General features: G+C 47.4%; 1 protein-coding gene across 1 annotated transcript in view; it reads right to left on the bottom strand.

The window, feature by feature from the left end:
• Nucleotides 1–317: 317 nt before the first annotated feature.
• Nucleotides 318–22,068, bottom strand: part of LOC147447264 (xylose isomerase family protein) — a 140,742-nt gene continuing 118,991 nt past the window's right edge. Inside the window, exons 9-20 of the mRNA XM_086523118.1 lie at nt 20,068–20,169; nt 19,870–19,921; nt 19,744–19,789; nt 6,768–6,823; nt 6,610–6,661; nt 6,317–6,396; nt 6,179–6,249; nt 2,490–2,530; nt 2,312–2,411; nt 1,831–1,902; nt 1,244–1,321; nt 318–717 (exon numbers count right to left, since the gene is read on the bottom strand). Coding sequence (XP_086379244.1) covers nt 682–717; nt 1,244–1,321; nt 1,831–1,902; nt 2,312–2,411; nt 2,490–2,530; nt 6,179–6,249; nt 6,317–6,396; nt 6,610–6,661; nt 6,768–6,823; nt 19,744–19,789; nt 19,870–19,921; nt 20,068–20,169 — 786 coding nt within the window. The 3' untranslated portion in view covers nt 318–681. The remainder of the gene's footprint in view (nt 718–1,243; nt 1,322–1,830; nt 1,903–2,311; nt 2,412–2,489; nt 2,531–6,178; nt 6,250–6,316; nt 6,397–6,609; nt 6,662–6,767; nt 6,824–19,743; nt 19,790–19,869; nt 19,922–20,067; nt 20,170–22,068) is intronic.

Here is a 22,068-nt window from a genome sequence, read left to right as displayed (position 1 = left end):
TTAAGATTGTCGTCTTTTGCCATGTAAAGGTAGCTTGGAAGTAGGTTATACTTGCTAAGTATGTTTTAGGATTGTAGAACCGTGCAACTATATAAATAATAGGCTTACTTCACATATCATAAACACAACATTAACGCAATCTTTTAATAAGTAAAATTATGAAGCAATAGAATAAAAATAACTAGTCTACGTTCTTTTATTAAGCCTTAGTATCGTTTACTAAGGAGATGGTACCTATTCTTTGAAGACCTCACATGCACTTTTGTAAGAGAGTATTCTTTGAGCCCAATTATTTATCAAGATAAAGCACAATACTCTTGAAGGAGAATTTTCACAAAAACTTGATTAGTGTATAGGAGGCTCTCGAAAGAATTTTTTGAGATTCCATTTCAGATGCACATGTCATGCTATTCAAATTCTAGAAAAAAGGACACTCAAGTGTCTTGCTTTGATACCCAAATAACGCTAATCAATGTGTTGCAAATAAGATAATAGTGATAGAATCTTTATGATTACTCGAGAATCATCTGATACAAATGAAAACTTCAACATTAAAAACAAAGGGAGCTTTGATGGGATATCACACTTCTCTTTTGTCTACCATTTTATACATCTGAGCTACACCTTTAAGTGCTATTTAGCCATAACAAGATCCGTAGGACCCTTCACGGCACAATTCAATCATATGAAGGAGTAGAATACCATCTCAGCTAGCTCCTGCAAAGAAGGGACAAGAATTAGTGTTGGTGACATAACAATAATGACTTTGGCTCTACTGATTACAACTGTTCTGTCTAAATAAATAAATTTGATCAGCCTACATACATAGTGCAATGAAACTCTTAGCTTATAAGGAGAAAGACCAGGAAAGGTAAAAAAGCCTTAAGGAGAAGAAAAGGCACTGAAAGGTAACGAAATGAAGCATGTTGGTTCTGAGCCACTTTATATATGGAGAATATAAAGTCTTTTGACTTTGCATATCTAAAGGCTTTTCATCTTCTACACCACGACCGTTCAATTTTGCATTTTGGATGTTTTGCAAGATTTTTCATTTTTCCAAAATGGTGGGCATCTAATGTGTGTATTATAAGGTGCAATGTAGTTGAAATAGACATTTGGTTGAAAGATGAAGGGGTGACTAAATTTGAGGAAAATATCAAGTTAAATTCTGCCTTGACCCTTGAAGAAGAGGTGTGAAAGGGATTTAAGAAGTTGGTAAAAGCCCCCTTTCGTCCTCGTTTACCTGCTTTCCAGAAGGAAGAGGTGCTTCTTCTGAGTTTAATGCCTCTTGCTCAAGCTCTTCGAACCCGATCTTACCATCCTGAATCAAGAGAAATAGACCATGATAAGCTGAAGCAGTGCTCACCGGTTTATGAAGACAACAGATCAAAGCTCTCACTATACTTATTTCCGAAGAAGAAAAAACCCTTTTCAAATGAGAAGTCTCCGAAAACAAATAAAAACCGGAGCTGCTTTATGACACGCACAATGAGGCCAACTCACAGCGTATTGGTATGAGAGGTTTAAATGGATGCATGGAGACCCAACCTAAATTTTTAGAGGCATAATTTTCAAAAAAAGTGTGCACAATGTCTTTTCAAGAGACATTACAATACATGACTGATACTAATTACTTCGTCAAAAAAAGGCATAGCTTGATCAAAGCTGGCTTTTCAAGGGTTTCTTTCATTTTCTGGCCAGTACTGTCCAAGGGAAGGGTTTTACTTGAGCCAATTTTCTCAAATCCTGGCCTAAACAACTACACTATGAGGCCGGTTTTGTAAGCGCTGAGCTGAAACAGAGTAGAGAGAGAGCACCAAAAAAATTCACCTTGATGGCTTTCCCAAGAGGAGACTCAAAGCTCGCATATCGATTATCTACCAATGTTTGCAGTGTTCCATCCTGCAGGCAAAGGTTCATCAACTCTTGGCACATAGAAGGGAGATACTGACATCCATTAAATAACAAACTTGCAAACATGATATATCATTACAAACGTATCTATTTTCTCTTAATGTCATCGATCAAGTTCAGCAAGAAAATAAAATATTCAGATGGAGTCAGTCAGCAGATGTAGTCAATGTTTTATGGTGTACCTCAGATATCATGCTATAGATGCACACTTCTGCTCTATTAGGAGGTTAAGCCCCTTGTAAATTTAAGTAAATGTACACCTATCAGAGGTCGAAGTGGGCCTCTGAGATAAATCAAATATACAAGTGTGTGTCGTCCATGTATTAAGAAAGGCCAAAAGTACAAAGTAACGAAATGAGAGAGAGAGAGAGAGAGAGGGTCTGATGAAGTATATTGCCTCCACTATTTTTTCTGCGTTGCGTAATCCACGAGCCATGGTATCCATGCCAGCAATATGGGCAATAAAAAGATCTTCAACATCCACACTCTCTCTCCTCCTGTAAAAACGTGGGAGGTGAAACCAAACATCATCATACATTCATGGCCACCATAAAAAGACTTGAAGAGAAACTTACAATTTTGCATCAAAGTTGAACCCACCAGGAGCAATGCCTTTCTGAAACACTACAGTCTATGAGAACCTCTCTCTCTCTCTCTCTCTCTCTCTCATGTCTTTACACTCAGAGCTATCATTGAGGAGGGTCGAGCACATGGTAGATGGATATACTGCAGCTTTGTGGATTTTCGCAAAGCCTTTGACACAGTGCCGAGGGCCAGATTGATGCACCGGCTTATGGAATTGGGGGTACCCACAGAGCTGATGTGGGGGATCATGGCATTGTACAGTTCAGTGATGGGTCATGTACGCACATCAGAGGGGATATCCGACATAGTTCACTCCACCATCGGAGTGAAACAGGGATGCCCACTGTCCTCTACTTTATTTGGTATGTATGTTGATGGGGTCTCTGATTATATTGACAGAGGAGGAGATAGAGGTGCTCAGCTTGTAGGGACATGGATCCCTCTTTTATTGTATGCTGACGATATCGTGTTGATATCACAATCGCCAGAGGGTATGCAGAGACATTTGGACGCATTGCATAGTTTTGCAGAGGATAGTGGATTGTCTGTCAACCTTGGTAAAACCAAGGTCATGGTATTTAATACCACGCCACAGTGGGTTAGGAGATCAGCACCTACTTTCACATATGGACAGGACAGTATGGAGTACACCGATGCATACACATATCTTGGGGTGGTCATTAGTGGACCGAGGTTCACACTGAAAGTGGCAGCAGACACTAGATTGACTCGTGCCTATGCAGCCCTAGGTGGTTTAGAGAGGATTTGTTCGCAAGTTCAGTTCCAGGAACCTCGAACAAAGCTTTGGCTTTTCGATACTTTGGTCGCTTCAGTTATGCACTACGCGGTTCAGGTTTGGGGACCGTCTATTGACAGTGCTGGATGGACTAATATGGAGAGACCCCTGATATCTATGATTTCTAGGCTGATTAGAGCCAAGGCCTCAGTCCCACATGACATCATACGAGCGGAGCTGGCTGCCCCACCTATGGAGGTTGAGGCACTCACCAGATCAGTATCATTTGTACACAGCTTATGGGACACCACCAGGGACAGGTATGCCAGGCTTGCTCTCGAGTCATCCAGACAGCTGGCATTACAGGGAGATACATCATGTTGGTATGCACAGATGAGCTCATGGTTTCAGAGGCATGGTTTCAGCATGGACAGGCTGCCCCCTTTCCAGTATTCTCTTGATGCACCATCCTTGGCTCTTACACGGATGGAGACTACTAGACTCATTCGGCAGGATCTTATCCAGCTTGATAGCAAGAGGACATGGATAGAACCATCACGGGAGTTGGGTACGAAGAGGGTTTTCTATAGAGAACATCTTCTTCAACTCACGACAGACGGATTTGTCACACGGCCCAGTTACATGGACACACATCTATCTCATAGGTTACGATGTGCTATTGGCCAGATTCGCACATCTTCACACCAGCTTGGGATTGAGACAGGTAGATTCAGAGGCATACCAGCAGACAGTAGGATATGTCAGTTATGCCATGCAGAGCCGGAGACAGAGTTTCACTACATAACAGTCTACTATGAGATACGGGGACGCTTTCATTGTCTATTCAGAGATGGTTTTGACTCGTTAGACAGAGTCATGAGATATCAGGATCAAAGATGTCTCGGATTATTCCTACTTGAGATTCAGAGACATAGAGACGCTCTATTGAATGGGCAAAGACAGAGACAGTCCCAGAGACACATCTCAGATTTCTTCAGTCTGAGTACCACAGAGTCAGAGGGGACACCACCACCAGAGAGCTCGGTTCCCACCCATACACACATCAGCGGTACTCTCATTGATTGAGCTACAGAGTTAGGGAGATCGAGACGACCGCGACTGAGGAGGGGAGCCACGCAGCACCGGCGGAGATTGCGGCAGAGGATCCACAGGATTCTAGCACGACACCCAGAATGTCGATCGGGATAGGCTTCATGCTACTGCTATATTGTATCATGGTGACACTTATCCCCACTTCGTACCTTTATGGTGATACCATTGCTCAGCCTACCAGCCACCCATAGGAGTCGGTAGCACTCCTATCAGTTCTTTGTTTGTAGTTTTCTTGTTTGTACCTAGACTTGGTACTAGACTCATCATTGTAATCAGTTGGTCTCATAGGTCATTTTGGCCTCTTGTAGACGTTAATATATCATTTCATTTCATTTCATTTCTCTCTCTCTCTCTCTCTCTCTCTCTCTCTATATATATATATATATATATTTATATATAGAAAGTCTCAGACTAGAGTCGCACCTCACTGCACGGACCATTTCACCTTAGCCTCTGTACCCTCATTGCACCTTGTGTCTGAGTCTTGGTCTGGAGCTGGGTGTGCTGCCAGCCAGTCGTTGGCTTGTAGTCATCTTTGGGGCAATCCAAGTTCAGCGAGTATGCTATTTCTCAAGTTCTCAGTGTTCATCATGTTCAGTTTCAGTGCTCAGATGCTACGTAGTAGCTCTCAGATGCTGTGTGGTTATCTTGTTTTTGTCTACTGCGCTGTGAGTACCTAGTACCTTTACTGTCTTGCAATGCACCTTGTGAGTGAGTGAGGCTCCAGCATACTGCTCAGAGGTAACCACTTCTTCACTGAGAGTACACAGTACTCACTTTGTGCTACATCTCGTTGAGCTCCATGGCTCCGCGTAGATGAGTGCCTTCACACACCTAGGTGTTGATTGCCATCGGAGCATGTACAAATGAGGGCAACTGCTTCTTCTTTGAGGTACGAAAGGGATCGTTCTCGCATATTTGGTGTGAGTCTTCCTTGGTCCTCGGAGTGTACTTCCCAAGGGATTGGAGTTCTTGCAATGGCACCAAGTCAATGAACTATTGACCCAACTTCTAAGGACTCCGCAATCACAGGCAGCTTGGGATTGTGGGTCTTGGGGTCATGACTCTTGATGTCTCTAGAGTGGAACATAGGGAGTGTCTATGGACATTCTGGGATGCCTTTCTTCAGTGGACTACACGACTTTTCCAAAACATCTTGATGGCTAGATGAGAGGCAATACAAGCAGCAGCACGGAGGATTTTAAGAAGAAGAGTATTTTAACGTCGTAGGAAACTATCCCAGAGAGGGACGGCATTGGGTGTCTGGCTTGCCTATAGTGGACCTCCCTCAGTTTGTCTCCAGTGTGGGCATATAGTGGAGATTTAATGACATTGCCAATGCAACTGCACAGTAGATCTGGCTCAGGATTCTTGATGTGATGGCCTACATCCTCCCAGACATGACCTTCACTTGGGGTACGGCAGTGCGGTCAGCCATCTCTAGTCCTATGAGAGGGAGCTCGTTCTCATCATTGCCATAACATGCCACGTGCTTGGCTCAATCCTCCTCCCATTTTGTGATGTAGCCATTGTATATTTTGCTTCGTTTTGCAAATCTCTCCCTTCTGTGTATAGTCTCTCTCTTGGTAGGGGTTGCAATAGCACGCTAGGCGGGTTTATAAAAAACAGAAGGTTTTTTTTGCATCATAAAAAAAGCTCTTTTTCTAGTGTTGCTGGGGGAATTGGCGGGGGGGGGGGGGGGGGGGGGGTCGGATAAGGTAGTGACTATTGAGCATACTTGTGAGTGTGGCGTAATCAGTGCTAAATGAGGCACCAAGAGGCACCCCAAATCACCCCCAATGGAAAAAGCTCTTGCCCATAACTACTTACATTTTTTATAACAGTGAGCATAATTGAAGTTGCTTCTGCAATATCTACAAGAAATTGATCTGTATCCCAGCCTGTCAAACATCAAGAATATCAATATTTGTTTTGAGGCCAAAATTGTCCTACAACTCTTCACATTACCTGTTTGTGCGTCCCCTGTATTGGCATCAAAACTTCCAAACATGCCATTAATTCTTGCCATTTCTAGCTCATGTGAACAGCTGGAGACACATTTTGAAGCAAACAATTTTAGAACAAAAGCAACAACCCTGCAAAATTCTGAAAAGCACCTCAGTTGAGAACCTATAAAGTGCAAAATGTTTGCACAATACAAATGAATCTATTAAGGAATAAAATCTAGAGTGTGTAACTATTGAAGTCTCATCAAGGTTGCACTAGCTAAGGGTACATTTAACATTGATGTGTGGAATTACCTGTGTCCTGCTAGAGTGGCATGGTTGCACTCTATATTTAGCTTGAATTCATCTGCCACAATGGGGGGAAGAAGATATGAGAGGTCCTTTATAGATAAAATGCAGGTGGTAAACTGCATACCATTCACACTAAAATTGTGAGAAAATAATTCAGAAACCTGATAAACCATGTTTTTGCAAGAACCCCATTGTTGTCGCCACATCCCAGTCATATCTGTTATCCATAGGATGAACAATCTAAACCCAGATAAAAGCAACACTTTCATATGGTCAAGATTATCTTTTTAGCTACATGCACCATATAGTGTGTGTTGTGTCAACTTGCCCGTGACGTATTTCTCAAGAAATAAACCCTATTGTTTCCCCTACTGAAGCTCAAGCTTTAGAAAATTCATTTGTTGAAACAGAAGTGAGTGCAGCAATTCGCGGTTTGGATAAATCAAAATCACCAGGTTGGAATGGTCTCATTGTGGAATCCCTTCATGCATTCGGAATGATCTCAAGGTTCCTTTGCTTCATATCATTAATCAGTGCTGGCAGAATGGAAGGCTTCCTCCTTGGAACAAAGGTTTATTGAAACTATTGCCCAAAAAACAATTATGTGAGCTGCTCGATTGGATACCTATCTCCCTTATGCGACTTGTTTACAAAATGGTGCCCCACCCTGAATGCCTCCAGGTCCAAATGCAGCTGACCCAAACGTCTCATAGCGACCACGCAAAATCTGACCACACTGTCTAATGCGGCTCTCACAAAGATGATGCTCCTGTAACATAAGAATTTCAATCTCACCACCCACAAGGCATCTCTGAAGCTCATGATGCAGCCGACCCCTCTGACGCCATTCTATGAGATAATCCTCATGGAGTCAGTGAGAGAAAACAAATGCTGCCGCAGCAACCAACCTCGCTATCTTTGAGGCCGGTTTGGATGGGGAGTAATCTGCATCCGAACGACGGGAGAGAGGAGGGTCGATCGGGGAGAGAGGAGGGTCGGGAGGCGAAGGTGGAAGTGAGGGAGGAAGAGGAGGCAGGAGAGGCGGAGCGGCAGCGTCTGAGGGAGGAGGAGGTGGAGGTGGAGGTGGAGGTGGAGGAACAGAAGCGTATGGGGCCTCCTCAGGCGGGTCTTGTTGAAGGGGATCAAAACGGTTCCCAATCGGAATCCAGTGCTGCTTAGTTGCAGAAGGTCGGCCACTAGGGGGAGCAGTGGGGCGAGCCCGTCCCTGTCGACGGCGGCCAGACACCTACTGCCAACCGTCAGCTGTCTGATCGCTAGTCTCAAACGAGGTACTAGCCTGTGCGTCTTGTGTGTCTGGCTGCTGGACTTGCTCAGCCTTGGGAGGCTGCGCATGCACTGTGGGTCGAGGTCTCCTGCGAGGACAAGCCTTTGCCAAATGGCCCATTCGTCTCCAAATGAAACACGGATTCGCGCGACTCGAATACTCCACGCTCTGACGGAACCAACCCCCACTCACCCGAGGTAGTAGGATGACCTCGGAAGAGTGTGGGTGTCCCGAACCAGAACACGTACTGAGGGGATGTCGGCCGCCTTGGTAGCTACAAAGGCTGCCGTGCGAGGTGTCTCGAGGATAGTCCCAATCTCTGGGCCTATCTTGGACAAGAGTGGCAGGTACTCCCTCCTCAAACCGGGAAAGCAGACGGGGATGGGAAGGTCTACCTCCTCTACCAAAACATCTCTAGCTGGATCGAAACCACGCCTCCACTATCGAAAGTGGGCTCGAGCTACTTGGATGGCCAAGGGGCTCATTGCAATGACCTTGGACGCCATCTCAGAAGTCTCGAACTCTATCTGATAGTAGCCGCGTCCGAGGAACTAAACATCTAAGATCTTGCCCAACTCTGCAAGAAGGCGGGCCTGGAGAAGATCACGCAGCTCTCCTCTAATGGGTTTGGTGTCGAGAATCTTGCAAATGACGGAAGTCGCCTGAAGGCGTTCCACCTCTGCTACGAGGCTCGCTTGCTCTATCGGCAAAAGAGCAAGTTGGATGGTGGGCTCTACAGGGTCGGGCGAGGGGACTTCTTGTGAGTCCCTTTGGGGTGGAGCATGAGCCTCCATCTGTGTCTGCTACTATGGAGGAAAAGGAGTAAAAGAAGACATCCCTCTGCAAAAACCCCGACAAGCAATGTCAAGAATCCAGAACTGTCGGAGCAGTTCGAAAGACGCTTTCATGGGGAGGGTGACAGTGAACGAAACGAGAAGGGGGGGGGGGGGGGGGGGGGGGGAGGGCAATGAACGAAGGGGGGAAAAGGCGGGCAAGATGGCAGCAAGCGAAAGGGGGGTCAACGGGCAGCGCGTGGGCAATGGAACGAACAGGGGGCTGGGAGCGACAATTGGCAGCGTGCGGTTAGTGGACAGCAAGGGCAGCGCGATGAGAGGAGGGGCTAGTGGCGGGCGCAGTGGGCAAGTGGCTGGCGGCAGCAGCAGCAGCACGTTGGGCGTGTAGCAGAGCGGGGGGGGGGGGATGCACGCAGGTGGATGACGAGCAGCAGCGAGCCTATTGTTTTACACAAATCAAATTCTAAGGATAATTCAAACAAGAAATCTTCCATGCATTCACATTTATAGCCTGGTCACATTGTTCCTCGCGGTCAACTAGTTTGGTGTCTTTGTTACCCTATTGGTTGGGATGTCTCATTGAAAGAGGAAGTTTCTTGGGTTTAGACTTGTCTTGAATGTAAGATCACCTACTGGAAGCTTTTTGCATGGCCACAACAAGTACGTCTATAGATAGTTCAATCTCTCAAAGAATGTTTAGACTTGTCTTGAATGTAAGATCAACTACTAAATGCTTTCTGCATGGCCACAACATGTACGTCTACAGATAGTTGGATATCTCAAAGAATGTTTATGGCAAACTTTATCTCATTGCAAAGGTTTGCATTTTGTTAAACAAGCTTTAGTGTGTTCACCAAAGTTCCATGGTGGCTTCATTAATCTTGATATTAACTTCTACACTGTTGCTCAAAAGGTCTCTTTGTTGTTTGTGTTTCATCTTCAATAATAACCATGACTAAGATGCTTTGTGTAGACACATGAAAATTCGTGCTTATGGTCATTGGACACTTGATTATATGGAACTTATTTATGGGCATATTTCTCGTCGCATGCCTGGTTGCCCATATGCCACCTCCCTCATCTTGGCTTGGCAACAAATATTGCACCATCTTCATTGGCTTGGACGACAACCACACATGGGCAACTCATTGTGATCTCAAAGTATGCATTGGAGTGAGAGTCTTTCTACAACCATTATCTATGACCTATCGAAGAAAAGCATATAATCTCTCTTGATTCACGTCATGTTGATACTGTGGTTGATGTGCATGTCTTTTCAAAAGTGGAATTTAGGAATGCACCGCCCTCCCCTTGCGCTAACCCCCCTGTCGGCTGCTCCCCTCTTGCGCCCGCCTTCACCCCCCGCTGCCCGCTGTGTCACCTACCCCCACTGCGCTGCCCCTGCCCGCTGCCCTTCACTCCGCTGCCCGCTGCCCCCCTTTTCGCTGCCCTCTCCCACGCCCGCTCTGCTTCCTGTCCCACCCTCCCCCACCTCTCTTCGCTCACTGAACCCCCCCCCCGCCCGGCTCTTTTCGTTCTGCCTTTCTCACTCCGAGGTTTTTCTGTCGATTGGCTCTGGCAGTACTGGTTCTTTGACAGTGCTTGTCGGGGTCCTTTTGCAGAGAAACTGCTTTACCCTCTCTTTTCCCGCCACAACAGTAGATACGTATGGAGGCTCAAGCTCCGCCACAGAGGGACTCCACTGAAGCCCCTTCGCCCCACCCCGCTGAGCCCACCATTCGACTTGCTCTTTCACCAACTTAGCAAGCAAGCCTAGCCGCAGAGGTAGAGCGCCTGCAAGCGACTTTTGTCATCTGCAAGATTCTCGGCACCAGACCCAGCAGAGGAGAGCTGCGTGATCTTCTCCAGGCCCGCCTTCTCGCAGAGGTGGGCAAGATCTTGGACGTTCAGATCCTCGGACGAGGCTACTACCACATCGATTTCGAGACCCCCGAAATGGCGTGCAAGGTCATCGCCATGAGTCCATTGACCATCCGAGCAGCTCGAGCCCACTTTTGACAGTGGAGACATGGTTTTGACCTTGCTTTAGATGTTTTGGTAGAGGAGGCAGACATCCCCATCTCCGTCTGTTTTCCTGGTTTGCGGAGGGAGTACCTACCACTTTTGTCCAGGATAGGCTCAACGATTGGGACTGTCTTGGAGACACCTCACACGGCAGCCTCAGTAGCTGCCAAGGCGACCGGCATTCCCTCAGTTCGCGTTCTGGTTAGGGACACTCAAACTCTCCCGAAGGTCATTCTTCTGCCTCGGGTGAGTGGGGGTTGGTTTAGACAGAGCGTGGAGTTTTCGGGCCTCCCGAACCAATCCTTCATTTGTCGACAGATGGGCCATCTTGCGAAGGCCTGTCCACGGAGGAGGCCTCGATCTAAACCACAGACTCAGTCCCACCCTGCAAGCGCTGGCCAACAGCCACCACAGGCACAGACACAGAGCCACCCTCCGAGCCTGGGTCTCCAGCGCAGGAGGGATGGCAGCAGGTTCGTGGTCGACGACGGGAGGGGCCACAGCGACAGCCTGGCACTCAGAGTGGTCCTTAGGCGCCTGCCCAACAGCAGTGGGTTCCCATGGGGAACCGTTTCGGTCCTCTTGAGCAGGATGAGGTCCTTGCTCTAGCCCCCACTTCAGCGTCACCCTCGGCAGCCCCTCCTCCCCCTCCTCATCATCCCCCCCGCCTCCTCCTCCCGCCGCCTCTTCTCCTCGCCCCTCTACCTTTGCCGTTCCCCCCTTCCCCTCTTCTCCCCCTTTCCCCCCTGCTCCTACACCCCCACCTCCCGCTCCAGTTCCACAGTCGACCCAAGGGGCAGGGCCATCTCCGACTGCTAGGAGATCTCTTGGCAGCGCCTTTGCCACGCGTCGCTTGGCGAGAGAGGGACAACCTTTCTTGCAACCCCCTCTACAAGTACAGACCTCTCCCTTTGCAGCAGTCCCTCGTGGACTGACGAGCTTCGACATTCGGGCCAATGGGACTTCTTTGACTACGACTTTACACGTTTTCTCGGTGACTCCTCAATAGACCATGAGGCAGCCTGCTTCAGGGTTCATGTTCTGTTCCTTGCAGCTAGGGGGATAGAGGCCTTGGACTCGGCGGTTGGCTTCTCTTTTCCCATTTGTGGCAGGGACCAGATTGAGTGGACTCTCGACTCAGTGTTGGAGTGGTTGCTTACATAGGTCCTAGAGTTCTCTCACCACATGGGAGACCTAGGAGTTACAGACAAGCTTCAGACTTTGTGGCCATTGGCCATGTTTGTGGTGACCCCTCCAGATACAGCAGGATGTAGACACATTGTGGTTCACTTCTTTGCTGATACGCAGTGCTTGCCATGCTATGTACACATTCATGAGGGCTCCTGGACAAAGGAGGTTGCTTTACGTACGGCTTGGTCTACTTGGGCTTGGGCCAGGCACTCTTTGCAGTCACGCCTATCTAGAGGACGCTTGGATGCGGATTACTCCCCATCCAAGCCAGCCTCGAAGATAGCACGTTTAGATGCTGCGGCAGCATCTGTTCTCTCTCGCTCCCCATGAGGATCCTCTCATGGAACCTGCAAGGACTTGGTGGGCCCCAGTTTTAGCGTCAACGGGGCCGACTACGTCAGGAGCTTCAGCGTTGCCTTGTGGAAGGAGAGATTGATATCCTTAAGCTACAGGAGCATCATCTATGTGAGAGCCGCACTAGACGTTGTGGTCAGCTCTTGCGTGGACGATATGATACTTTTTGGTCAACTGCTTTTGGACCTGGAGGCATCCAAGGTGGGGTATATATGACTATTGCGGATTCTTTGCAGGCAGAGGGGATTATTGTGCCAGGCAGGGCTCAGTAGATCACTATGCAGGTTCAGGGTTGCCTTGTGGGCTTCCTGAACATATGTGCGCCCAATGTGGCGAGTGCACGAGCAGAGTTTTGGTCACAGATTGCTGAGTCTCTACCGCAGGCAGAACATTGGTGCATAGGGGGTGACTTCAACATGTTGGACGACCCTTCAGACAGGATTGGTGGTAGCCATGCTACTGTGCATGGGGTTAAGGTGGCAGCATGGGAGAGGTTTTCTATGACTCTGAGGGTCTCGGATGTGTGGCAGCACTCTAGTTTTGTGAGGGCCCAAGACATCCTAGCCTTCTCTCGTTCGGACCGCAGAGTGGGAGGAGTGAATCTATCACGGATAGATCGCTTCTACACTAGTGACCATTTCAGTGACTTGGGTGCGACAGTTGGCATTCTGGCAGGGACTTTCTTCTCGGACCATGCACCAGTGATCCTCACAGTGGCAGCCAGGCAGAGGAGGGGGAGCACGATCCTTCGCATCCCTGAGAGGGTCTTGCTGGACTCTGCACTCAAAGAGCGAGTAGAGGCTCTTTGGACAGAGAGCTTGGACATGCAGATTCTCCTGCTGGCCTCAAGACTAGCTCAGATTAGTCATTTCTTTCTCCAGGAGTCTTTGGCTCGCCTGGCTGCAGCGAAAGAGGAGGAGCAACGTCTCAGATGGGGCGTTGCTTCCTTGAAGAGGATGCAAGAGCAGCATCCAGACAGTCCTTGGTTGGAGGAGCAGCTACAGTAGGCTCGCTAGGAGCTTGTTAGCACAGAGGAGCGGAGTCCCTATGTAATGACCTTTCCATCAATGATGACCCAGCGATTGCGGTATGGCACCTTCTTCCCTCCTTCACGTGCTTTGATCACCCTATGCATGCATGCCTATCTATGTTCTACTTGTATCTATGCACCCCCGTGAGTTCTCGTAGAATCACCCTTTTTCTAATGAAAGAGGTCCTGGCCTCTTCGGAGGAGAATTGAAGGAAGAGGGAACTCTCTCATTAGGTCTTTGCCGGCTCTCCAAATCTTGTTGAGGGGGCCTGGCTCTTCTTCTTTATACCCAAGCTTTGTACATAATTCTCTACCATCCATGAGAGAGAGAGAGAGAGAGAGAGAGAGAGAGAGAGAGATGAAATGAAAATGAAATGTTATATTAACGTCTTCAAAAGGCCAAAGTGACCTATGATACCAGAAAGTTACAATGTGGTGTATCTGATACAAAGTCAGAGTGACAAGATGACAAATTGACAAAATGACAAAATAAAATACTATGGAATCCTAAACTGCTAGGTGTGAACTAAGCAGCTAGCTGGGATAGCTAGATCACAAGAGATCCAGCATCGGTTGCTGGCGGATCTCATTAATCTCCTCCATGGTCGGTAGTTTGACCGGGCGTCGTGCATGTCGGGCCAGAGAGAGAGAGAGAGAGAGAGAGAGAGAGAGAGAGAGAGAGAGAGAGAGAGAGAGAGAGAGAGAGAGAGAGAGAGAGAGAGAGAGAGAGAGAGAGAAAGAAAGCTTTATTAACGTCTTCGAAAGGCCGAACTCGACCTATGAGACAATATCATATACATGTGTTGATGCTCTAGGCATCGGAAAATAAAAAAAAGGGTACAAACTGAAATGAGCCTATACTATGCAAGAGGGTGTGGTAGGGTGGTGCATGTGGTGTACAATGTAGAGAGAGAGAGAGAGAGAGAGAGAGAGAGAGAGAGAGAGAGAGAGAGAGAGAGAGAGAGAGAGAGAGAGAGAGAGAGAGAAATGAAATGAAATGTTATATTAACGTCTTCAAAAAGCCAAAATGACCTATGAGGCCAAAAAGATACAATTGGTGAATCTGATACCATGTCTGAGTACGGAAATTAGAGAGTTACAAAGAACTAAATCTAAAACACTAAGGAGAAAGGAAATAGGGGGGGGGGGGGGTTGTGGGTTCAGATGAAATCTTGCATCGGTCGCTGTCGGATCTCATCGACCTCCTCCATGGTCAGTACTCTAGTTGGGCGTCTTGCATGTTGAGCTAGAGTAATCTGTATCTTTTGTTGCAGCCTTCGTCGGTAGCGGGAGACCCCCTGAGGTCGTGGACGTCTAGATCTGCCAAGCTCCGTGGCTCAATCAAGCAGTGTACCTCTAGTATGAGTAGGCTCTGAGATCTGCTGTAATGACTGCTCCGTTGGCTCTTCTCTGGCTGGTGTAAAGAAATTTGTGATTCGTCTCTGAGATTGTCTTTCCTCTGATGTCCTCAGCAAGCTCTCCCTAAGTCTGCGCAGCTCTAGTAGGAACAATCCGAGACATCTCTGATCCTTGTATCTCATGACTCTAGAAAAAGGGCCGAACCCTTCTCTGAACAGGCAGTGGAAGCGGCCGCGTATCTCATAGTATGCAGGGCAGTGACATGTGTAGTGCAATTCTGTTTCTGGCTCTAAGTTACATAGGTGACATATCCTAGCTCCTGCCGGCACCCCTCGAAATCGGCCAGTCTCGATTTGGAGCTGATGTGAGGATGTGCGTATCTGTCCAATAGCGCATCTTATCGCATGAGATAAGTGTGTGTCCATGTATGCAGGCCTAGTCACAAAGCCGTCCTCCGTGAGTTGGAGAAGATGCTCTCTGTAGAAGGCTATCTTCGTGCCTAGCTCCTGTGTCGGCTGTATCCATGTGCTCCTGGTATTTAATTGAATCAGATACTGACGTATGAGTCTGGTGATCTGTCCGTGTGAGAGACAGAGAGGGTGCATCCAGGGAGTATTGAAGCGGAGGTAATCTATCCATGTTGAGACCATGCGATTGAAACCATGCTGTCATCTATCCATACCAACATGCTGTATCGCCTTGTAGAGCTAGTTGTCGAGATGACTCCAGGGCAAGCCGAGCGTATCTGTCCCTGGGGAGATCCCATAGACCGTGCATAAAGGAAACTGATCTCGTCAATGCCTCCACCACGAGGGGGGGGGGGGGGGGGGGGCTAGCTCGGCTCGGATAATCTCATGTGGTATTGAGGCCTTAGCCCGAATCATCCGAGCGATCATAGAGACCAGAGGCCCCTCCATACATCTCCATCCATTTGTGTTGCCAGATCTCCCCTGGTGGTCTACTGAGGGTCCCCATACCTGAACTCCATAGAGCATAGCTGGAGTCACTAGAGTGTCAAAAAGCCAAAGCTTTGTTCGCGGTTCCTGAAACTGAACCTGCGAACACATCCTCTCCGGTCCTCCCAAAGCTGAATATGCTCTCGTCAATCTAGTCTCTGATGCTCTCCTTAGTGACAACACCGGTCCACTGAAGACTACCCCCAGATAAGTATATGCATGTGTGTACTCCACAGTCTCTTGGCCATATATAAATGTGGGTGCCGACCTCCTGACCCACTGTAGTGTGGTGTTGAACACCATAACCTTGGTTTTCCCCAGATTGACAGATAATCCACTGTCACGAGCAAATGTATGCAGAGCATCCAAATGACGTTGCATCCCCTCTGGAGAGTCAGAAATCAGCACAATATCATCAGCATATAGTAACAACGGAATCCATGTCCCTGCTAGCTTAGCCCCCCTGACGCTCTACATTGTCTGAAAACTCATCGACATACATCCCAAAAAGAGTCGAGGATAGGGGGCATCCCTGCTTTACTCCAATAGTGGAGAGGACCATGTGAGACATTCCCTCAATGGTGCGTACCCGCCCCATCATTGTCCTGTATAGAGCCAGAATCCCCCAAATCAGCTCTGTAGGCACACCCATGTCCGGTAATCTGCGTATAAGTCTGGCTCTCGGCACTGTGTCGAAGGCTTTGCGGAAATCCACAAAGCTACAATAGATCCTATTGCCATGGTGTCTACCCTACTCAATAATAGCTCTGAGTGTCAAAATCTGGTCAAGAGTGGAGAAACCTCTCTTGAAACCAGCTTGTCCTGGTGCTCTTATGTCCTCTTGCTCTGCCCATCTACTCAGCTCCTGTTCAAGAATGGATGCATACAGCCTAGCTAGTGTGTGACCAACCATGATGGTGCGATAATTCCGAGGAATCATGGGATCTCCTGACTTGAAAATAGGCACAATCGTGGACATACTCCAAGTCTCGGGGAAGCCTTCATACATGGCTCGATTAAACATCATAGCTAGGAGCTCTGCAAGCATATCTCTGGCATGGATGAAGTGCTCTGCGACGAGACCATCATGATCATGTGCTCTCCTTGTCTTCATTCTGTCAATAGCTTTCCTTACCCTCTCGGCAGTAAAGAAAGAACATGTCTCCGGGCATGTCTCTAGTGGGTCCGACAGAGGTGGTTGTCTTGATACTGTGTAGAGAGATGTGGCATATTCCCCCCATGTCTCAGTGGAGGTGACCGCTGGTGGTGGTGAATGTTCGTGGAATAGCCTCCATGCTTCGCCTGAGTCCTGACTTATAAATAACTTATACAAGTCTTGCTCTAGCTGGGATAAATAAGCCCTTTTCTTTCGTCGCACTAGGCGGCGAAAGATAATCCGTGACTGTCTATGTGTGGTAATACCCATGAACACTTCCCTCTGTAACTTGATCCTCATCTCACTACACTCCTCATCATACCAACTGTTCTGGGGCATTTTTCCAGATCGTCTCCGTGTAGGCTGGCTGTGGGGGTATGCTTCTGATGCTGCATCATGGAGCGTCTCTGTCAATATTTGAGTGAGTTCATCTAGTGGCCGTCCTGGCTCCTGGGTGCATAGCTTCCTATATATCTCATCCATATACACAGAGTCCATCTCCCTCATGAAGGTATACCGAACGTGTGTAGGGACCTCTCCTAATGGAGCTGTGCTGAACTGAAACGTCAGGGTGAAGGACAAGATAGCATGATCAACTGCCACTCCAATTGGCATAGTGCCCACCATGAAATCTTGAAAGAATGGAATGAGACCTGGCTTGGCCATAACATAATCCACTGTGCTGGCACCATGTCGGTGTGGAAAGCAAGTACAACCTCCAGCTGTCGAAAATCTTTGTAGGCCATTCAAAATGACCAATCTATGTGCCGTTCCCATATCTATCAAGTATCTGCCATATTCTGTGTATTCCTCATCTTGTGATAATCTGGATAGACCCATCTCTGTAACGTCCAGCTCCCTAAGCATTTCCTCAGAAGTATCATAAAATATTGTCTGGTGGTGGGCAGTCCTAGCATTGAAATCCCCTAGTATGATAATGTCACCATCCTTAGAAAACTCCCATATGTCATTATCCAAAATAGCAAAGGGGGATTGTCTCCTAGGTGATGCATATACTGACGTACTAGGAGGAAAGTAACATATGGCAATGTAGAGGTCTCTGCCCGTCTCTGCCCTGAGCCTCACCCACATGTACCTAGCATGCTCATCCTTGCGCGCTATATATATCAATGGCTGCAACTCCTCCCTGAATAGAACTGCCACTCCCCCTAAGCCTCGTCCTCGGTGTTCCGATCTGGTCTCTTGTCTGCAGGCTGTCTCCCATCTATACCCGCTCACATATGGCATGGATTGACCAGGGGCTTGATGCGTCTCAGAGTAGAAGATCATGTCTCTCCCTGTGAAGCTATCCTCAAAGGCCCCTACATCAAGACGAAGTGTGGTCCCATAGGTCTCGCACCGTCATGCGGGACGTCGCTCCAATATCACCACCTTTCCATCTCTGTGAAAAGCAATCTTCCCCTTTTACCTTGCTGCTCTAATTTCCGGCATTACTTCTTGCATATGAGCAATCTGCGAGAGGGTGAGGTAATCTCCAAGAAAGATGCCAGTCTTCTTTAGGGTCGGTCTCTTCTTCAGGGAGTCCTTCTTCGCTTCCATGGAGGGGAAGCAGAGAATGAGTGCCCTTTCCTTCGAGGTTTCTCCATTGCTCCCGCTTTTCTTTGTGTCCACTCTCCAGGCCCTTGTATGCGTCTGCTCGTTGACCCCCACCATAGTCATGAGTTCTTTCACCTCTTCCTCCACATTATCTTGGTCTTTTGAGGCCACATATCCTTATGTGTAAGGCCCGCACATGTCTCCTTTGCTCCTCTTCTAGTGTCAAGTTGATGATGGTTGGTGTGGGGGTAGGGGTTATTTCCTTGCCTTTCCCTTTCTTGACAATCTCGATCCATTTTTCGGCCTTTTCTGCTTTTTGTTGGGTCTTTGTGATGACATCTACCCACGAGGTCGTCATTTCTTTTTGTTGCTCCCCACCTTTGATGGCCCGCACTTGGTCCTTAATCGTGTTAAGCTCTTCAATTACTGAGGGTTGAAGCTCTCCCTCTTCTAGGACATTCTGCAATCGCACCTCTGCAAGCTCTTTCTTGAGTAGTGCGATTTCCTCATCTTGGGCCTTCATGCGATCCTCGAGTGTATGTATCGTGCTTTCCTGTGCTGCCACGCGCGCGTCGAGTATGTTGATAGTACCTAGGAGGTGGCGGTTGATAGTACCTAGGAGGTGGTGTCGAGTATGTTGATAGTACCTAGGAGGTGGCCGTTGATCATGCTGATGGACTCACTCAACTCTTCTTTGCATTTTTGGATGGCATCCTCCATCGGGTCATCTTTGCCATTTTGCTTCCTCATGGTCGGAAGGCCGCCACAGAAGGGGGAGTGGGATATAGGAGTGAAGGGAGAGGCATGCGGCTATTCTCTCTTTTTTTTTTTCCTCTCTCTACGGGCATAGGAGGTTTTTTATTTTTAGTTTTATTTTTATTTTTTTCCTCTTTCTCTCTACGCTCGCAAAATTTCTCTCTCTACGCTTCTCACCTCTCGCTCTCTACGCTCTGCCCTCTTTCTCTCTCTACACAACATTTCTCTTTCTCTCTCTATGCAAATTCTCCCCTCTTTCTCTCTCTACGCCCTTTTCCCCCTCTTTCTCTCTCTACGCTACTTTTCCCCTCCCCTCTTTCTCTCTCTCTATGCGCTAGGTTAGGGCGGATGCAGGGGCAGCGGGAGAGCAGAGGACGGGGGCAGGGACAACGCGCGGGGAGGGGGGGGGGGGGGGGGGGGGGGGGGGGGGGGGGGGGCGAGCAAAGGGCAGGGGTGAAGGGGGCAGCACGTGAGCAGGGGGCGGGTGAGGGGCAGCGGGAGAGCAGAGGACGGGGGCAGGGGGCGGGGGTGCAGGGACAGCGCAGGGCGGGGGTGCAGAGGCAGAGAGAGAGAGAGAGAGAGAGAGAGAGAGAGAGAGAGAGAGAGAGAGAGAGATGGTGAAAAAAAATCCCAGTAATCTATGGCACCACAAAGCAAAGAAAAACAGATAATACTGATGTTTTGTCGGCTCTTGAGGCTTTGGCTCCAACAACAGAGTTCCTGCAAGAGAAGGATAACTTATTTCAATGGAACAAATTGCAACAAAAATTTCTAGAAATGAAGCTGGACAAAAAAATCACCTTGAAATCCTAGCCTCTTTTTATAAGCAGTGGCAAGCTTCAAGAATAAAGCCTGAACACACAACGAAGAACAACATCAAACCACACAATGGCTGATTCTTCAAAGAAAAATGTCAAAAATGGATTTACCACAAATTTGGTGAGCTATTGGAGAAAGATAAAAAGCGACTTTTCCAAACCTAGAGATTTAAACATTACCATATTATCGAGTTCCTGTTTCATATCAGTGTTCAACAGAGATTGATAACCTTCTCTCCCACCCCAAAATACAAAATTCTCTCCTCCCAGCTCATAAGTGACCTGTAAAAGATTCCTGTCAAATACTGTTACTCATTCTACTTCTTGAAACAGCCAATGGCCATGACAGAAAACATGTTCTCACATTTGCATAAGAAAAAGGTAAAAATCAGACAAAAAATGCTAGACACCTCATAATCAAGGAAAATTTCTTATAATCCAGATCTACATACCTAGATGAATCTAGGCTGACCCATAATTCAACTCTGATAAAAATAGTCAAATTTAAGGTAGCCACCAACGAAAAAATGCAGCCATCAAAAAATCAGGCAGAGCATTCACAAAACTCTACAAGATTCCACTTAACGTCTCAGGATTAAGTGCCCAGTAATGGGCATAGAACTAGGGGCAAAAAATAAATGCCTGCCCCCCCCCCCCCAACACACACACACACACACTCTTTTTTTATCGTGTAGATGGAATTTACAAGTGGGAAACCTCAAAGCGAGGAAAACCCACGAAAGTAAGAGATACAAAAAGTGGAGCATCATGAGGCTTCAAGGGCTAGAAACAGTGAAAGTAAATTTTGTAGGCTTCAAGAGCGATGTCCCCAGCATCAGGAGCGAAATGCAGCGCTTGGCCAAGCGACAATTTGAAATAGGGAAACGGGTCAACATCAGTGCCTTGAAACATTAATGAGTTCCTATGGTGCCAAATGGCCCACAGAACCCAAAATCTGACCCAATTCAAAAAATAGTACTAGACATAAGGGATTGCAAGAAATGCTCCAGAAATGCTCCAAAATACTAGACATAAGGGATTGCAAGCGCAATTGAGACCAAGACAACAAATGACATCCCCCCTTCTTGAAAGAAGAGTAGCATCCGCGATTACAACATATATGCAAAACAACTCAAGTTAGCTCAAAAATTGGGGGTTATTCCGAGAGACATTCCGAGGGACAATCAGTTTTTTCATTCCAAATCGGAGCTCTTGATACCCTCGGTCGTTGACTTCCCAGAAAATCTCATCAAATAAAGAGTATATTCTCATTCCAAATCGAAACTCTTGATATTCCGGCGTAGAAAAATTAGCCATTCCACCCAGACTGTGCTCATCTTTTCATGGGTGTCTTAATGCACTAAGATTACATACCCACGCAACCTCACCCAATTAGGAATATTCAGTGGTTGACACATCATAATGCAACACAAATGCTCACATATGCATATTACAAGACACAACAAACAACGCCGCTAAGCACTCCCCCAAGACAGACGGCCTACGGTATGAAGCTACTCAACGACTACCTCATCGCTCCCCTCGCAAATCCTAAAAAGGTCCGGGCCATGAGCTCATAGGATTGATACAACCAAATGCTCCTCACACCGCAACCTACATCGCTTGGAGGTTTCAAGCATACAATGTGGTTGACACATCACAATGCAACACAAATGCTCACATATGCATATTACAAGACACAACAAACAGCGCCGCTAAGCACTCCCCCAAGACAGACGGCCTACGGTATGAAGCTACTCAACGACTACCTCATTGCTCCCCTCACAAATCCTAAAAAGGTCCGGGCCATGAGCTCATAGGACTGATACAACCAAATGTTCCTCAGACCGCAACCTACACCGCTTGGAGGTTTCAAGCATACAATCAAACGCTCCCCAGACATCCCGTTTGCGTCGTTCCGAGGCCAAACATCCCGTCTACGTTGTTCTGAGATTTTCCAACATACAACAAAATGCTCCCCACACATCCCGTCTGCGTCCTTCCGAGGTTCAAACAATACCAAAAAGGCATTTCTAGGAGTAAATCATCACAATTCAAATTGGCACAAAGACAAGTTTAAAACGGATACCAACCATTTCAAATAAATTTCAAACAGTACTTTCTCAAACGGAGCCCAAAAGTATTTAACTACAAAACAACTACAAAATTCATCCAGGTTTT

This window comes from Adiantum capillus-veneris, chromosome 11, assembly GCF_014529385.1.
Source record: "Adiantum capillus-veneris isolate H3 chromosome 11, ASM1452938v2, whole genome shotgun sequence".
NCBI lineage: Eukaryota > Viridiplantae > Streptophyta > Polypodiopsida > Polypodiales > Pteridaceae > Adiantum > Adiantum capillus-veneris.
The sequence above is the reverse complement of the archived record's forward strand: the minus strand, read 5'-3'. Positions and strand labels throughout refer to the sequence as shown.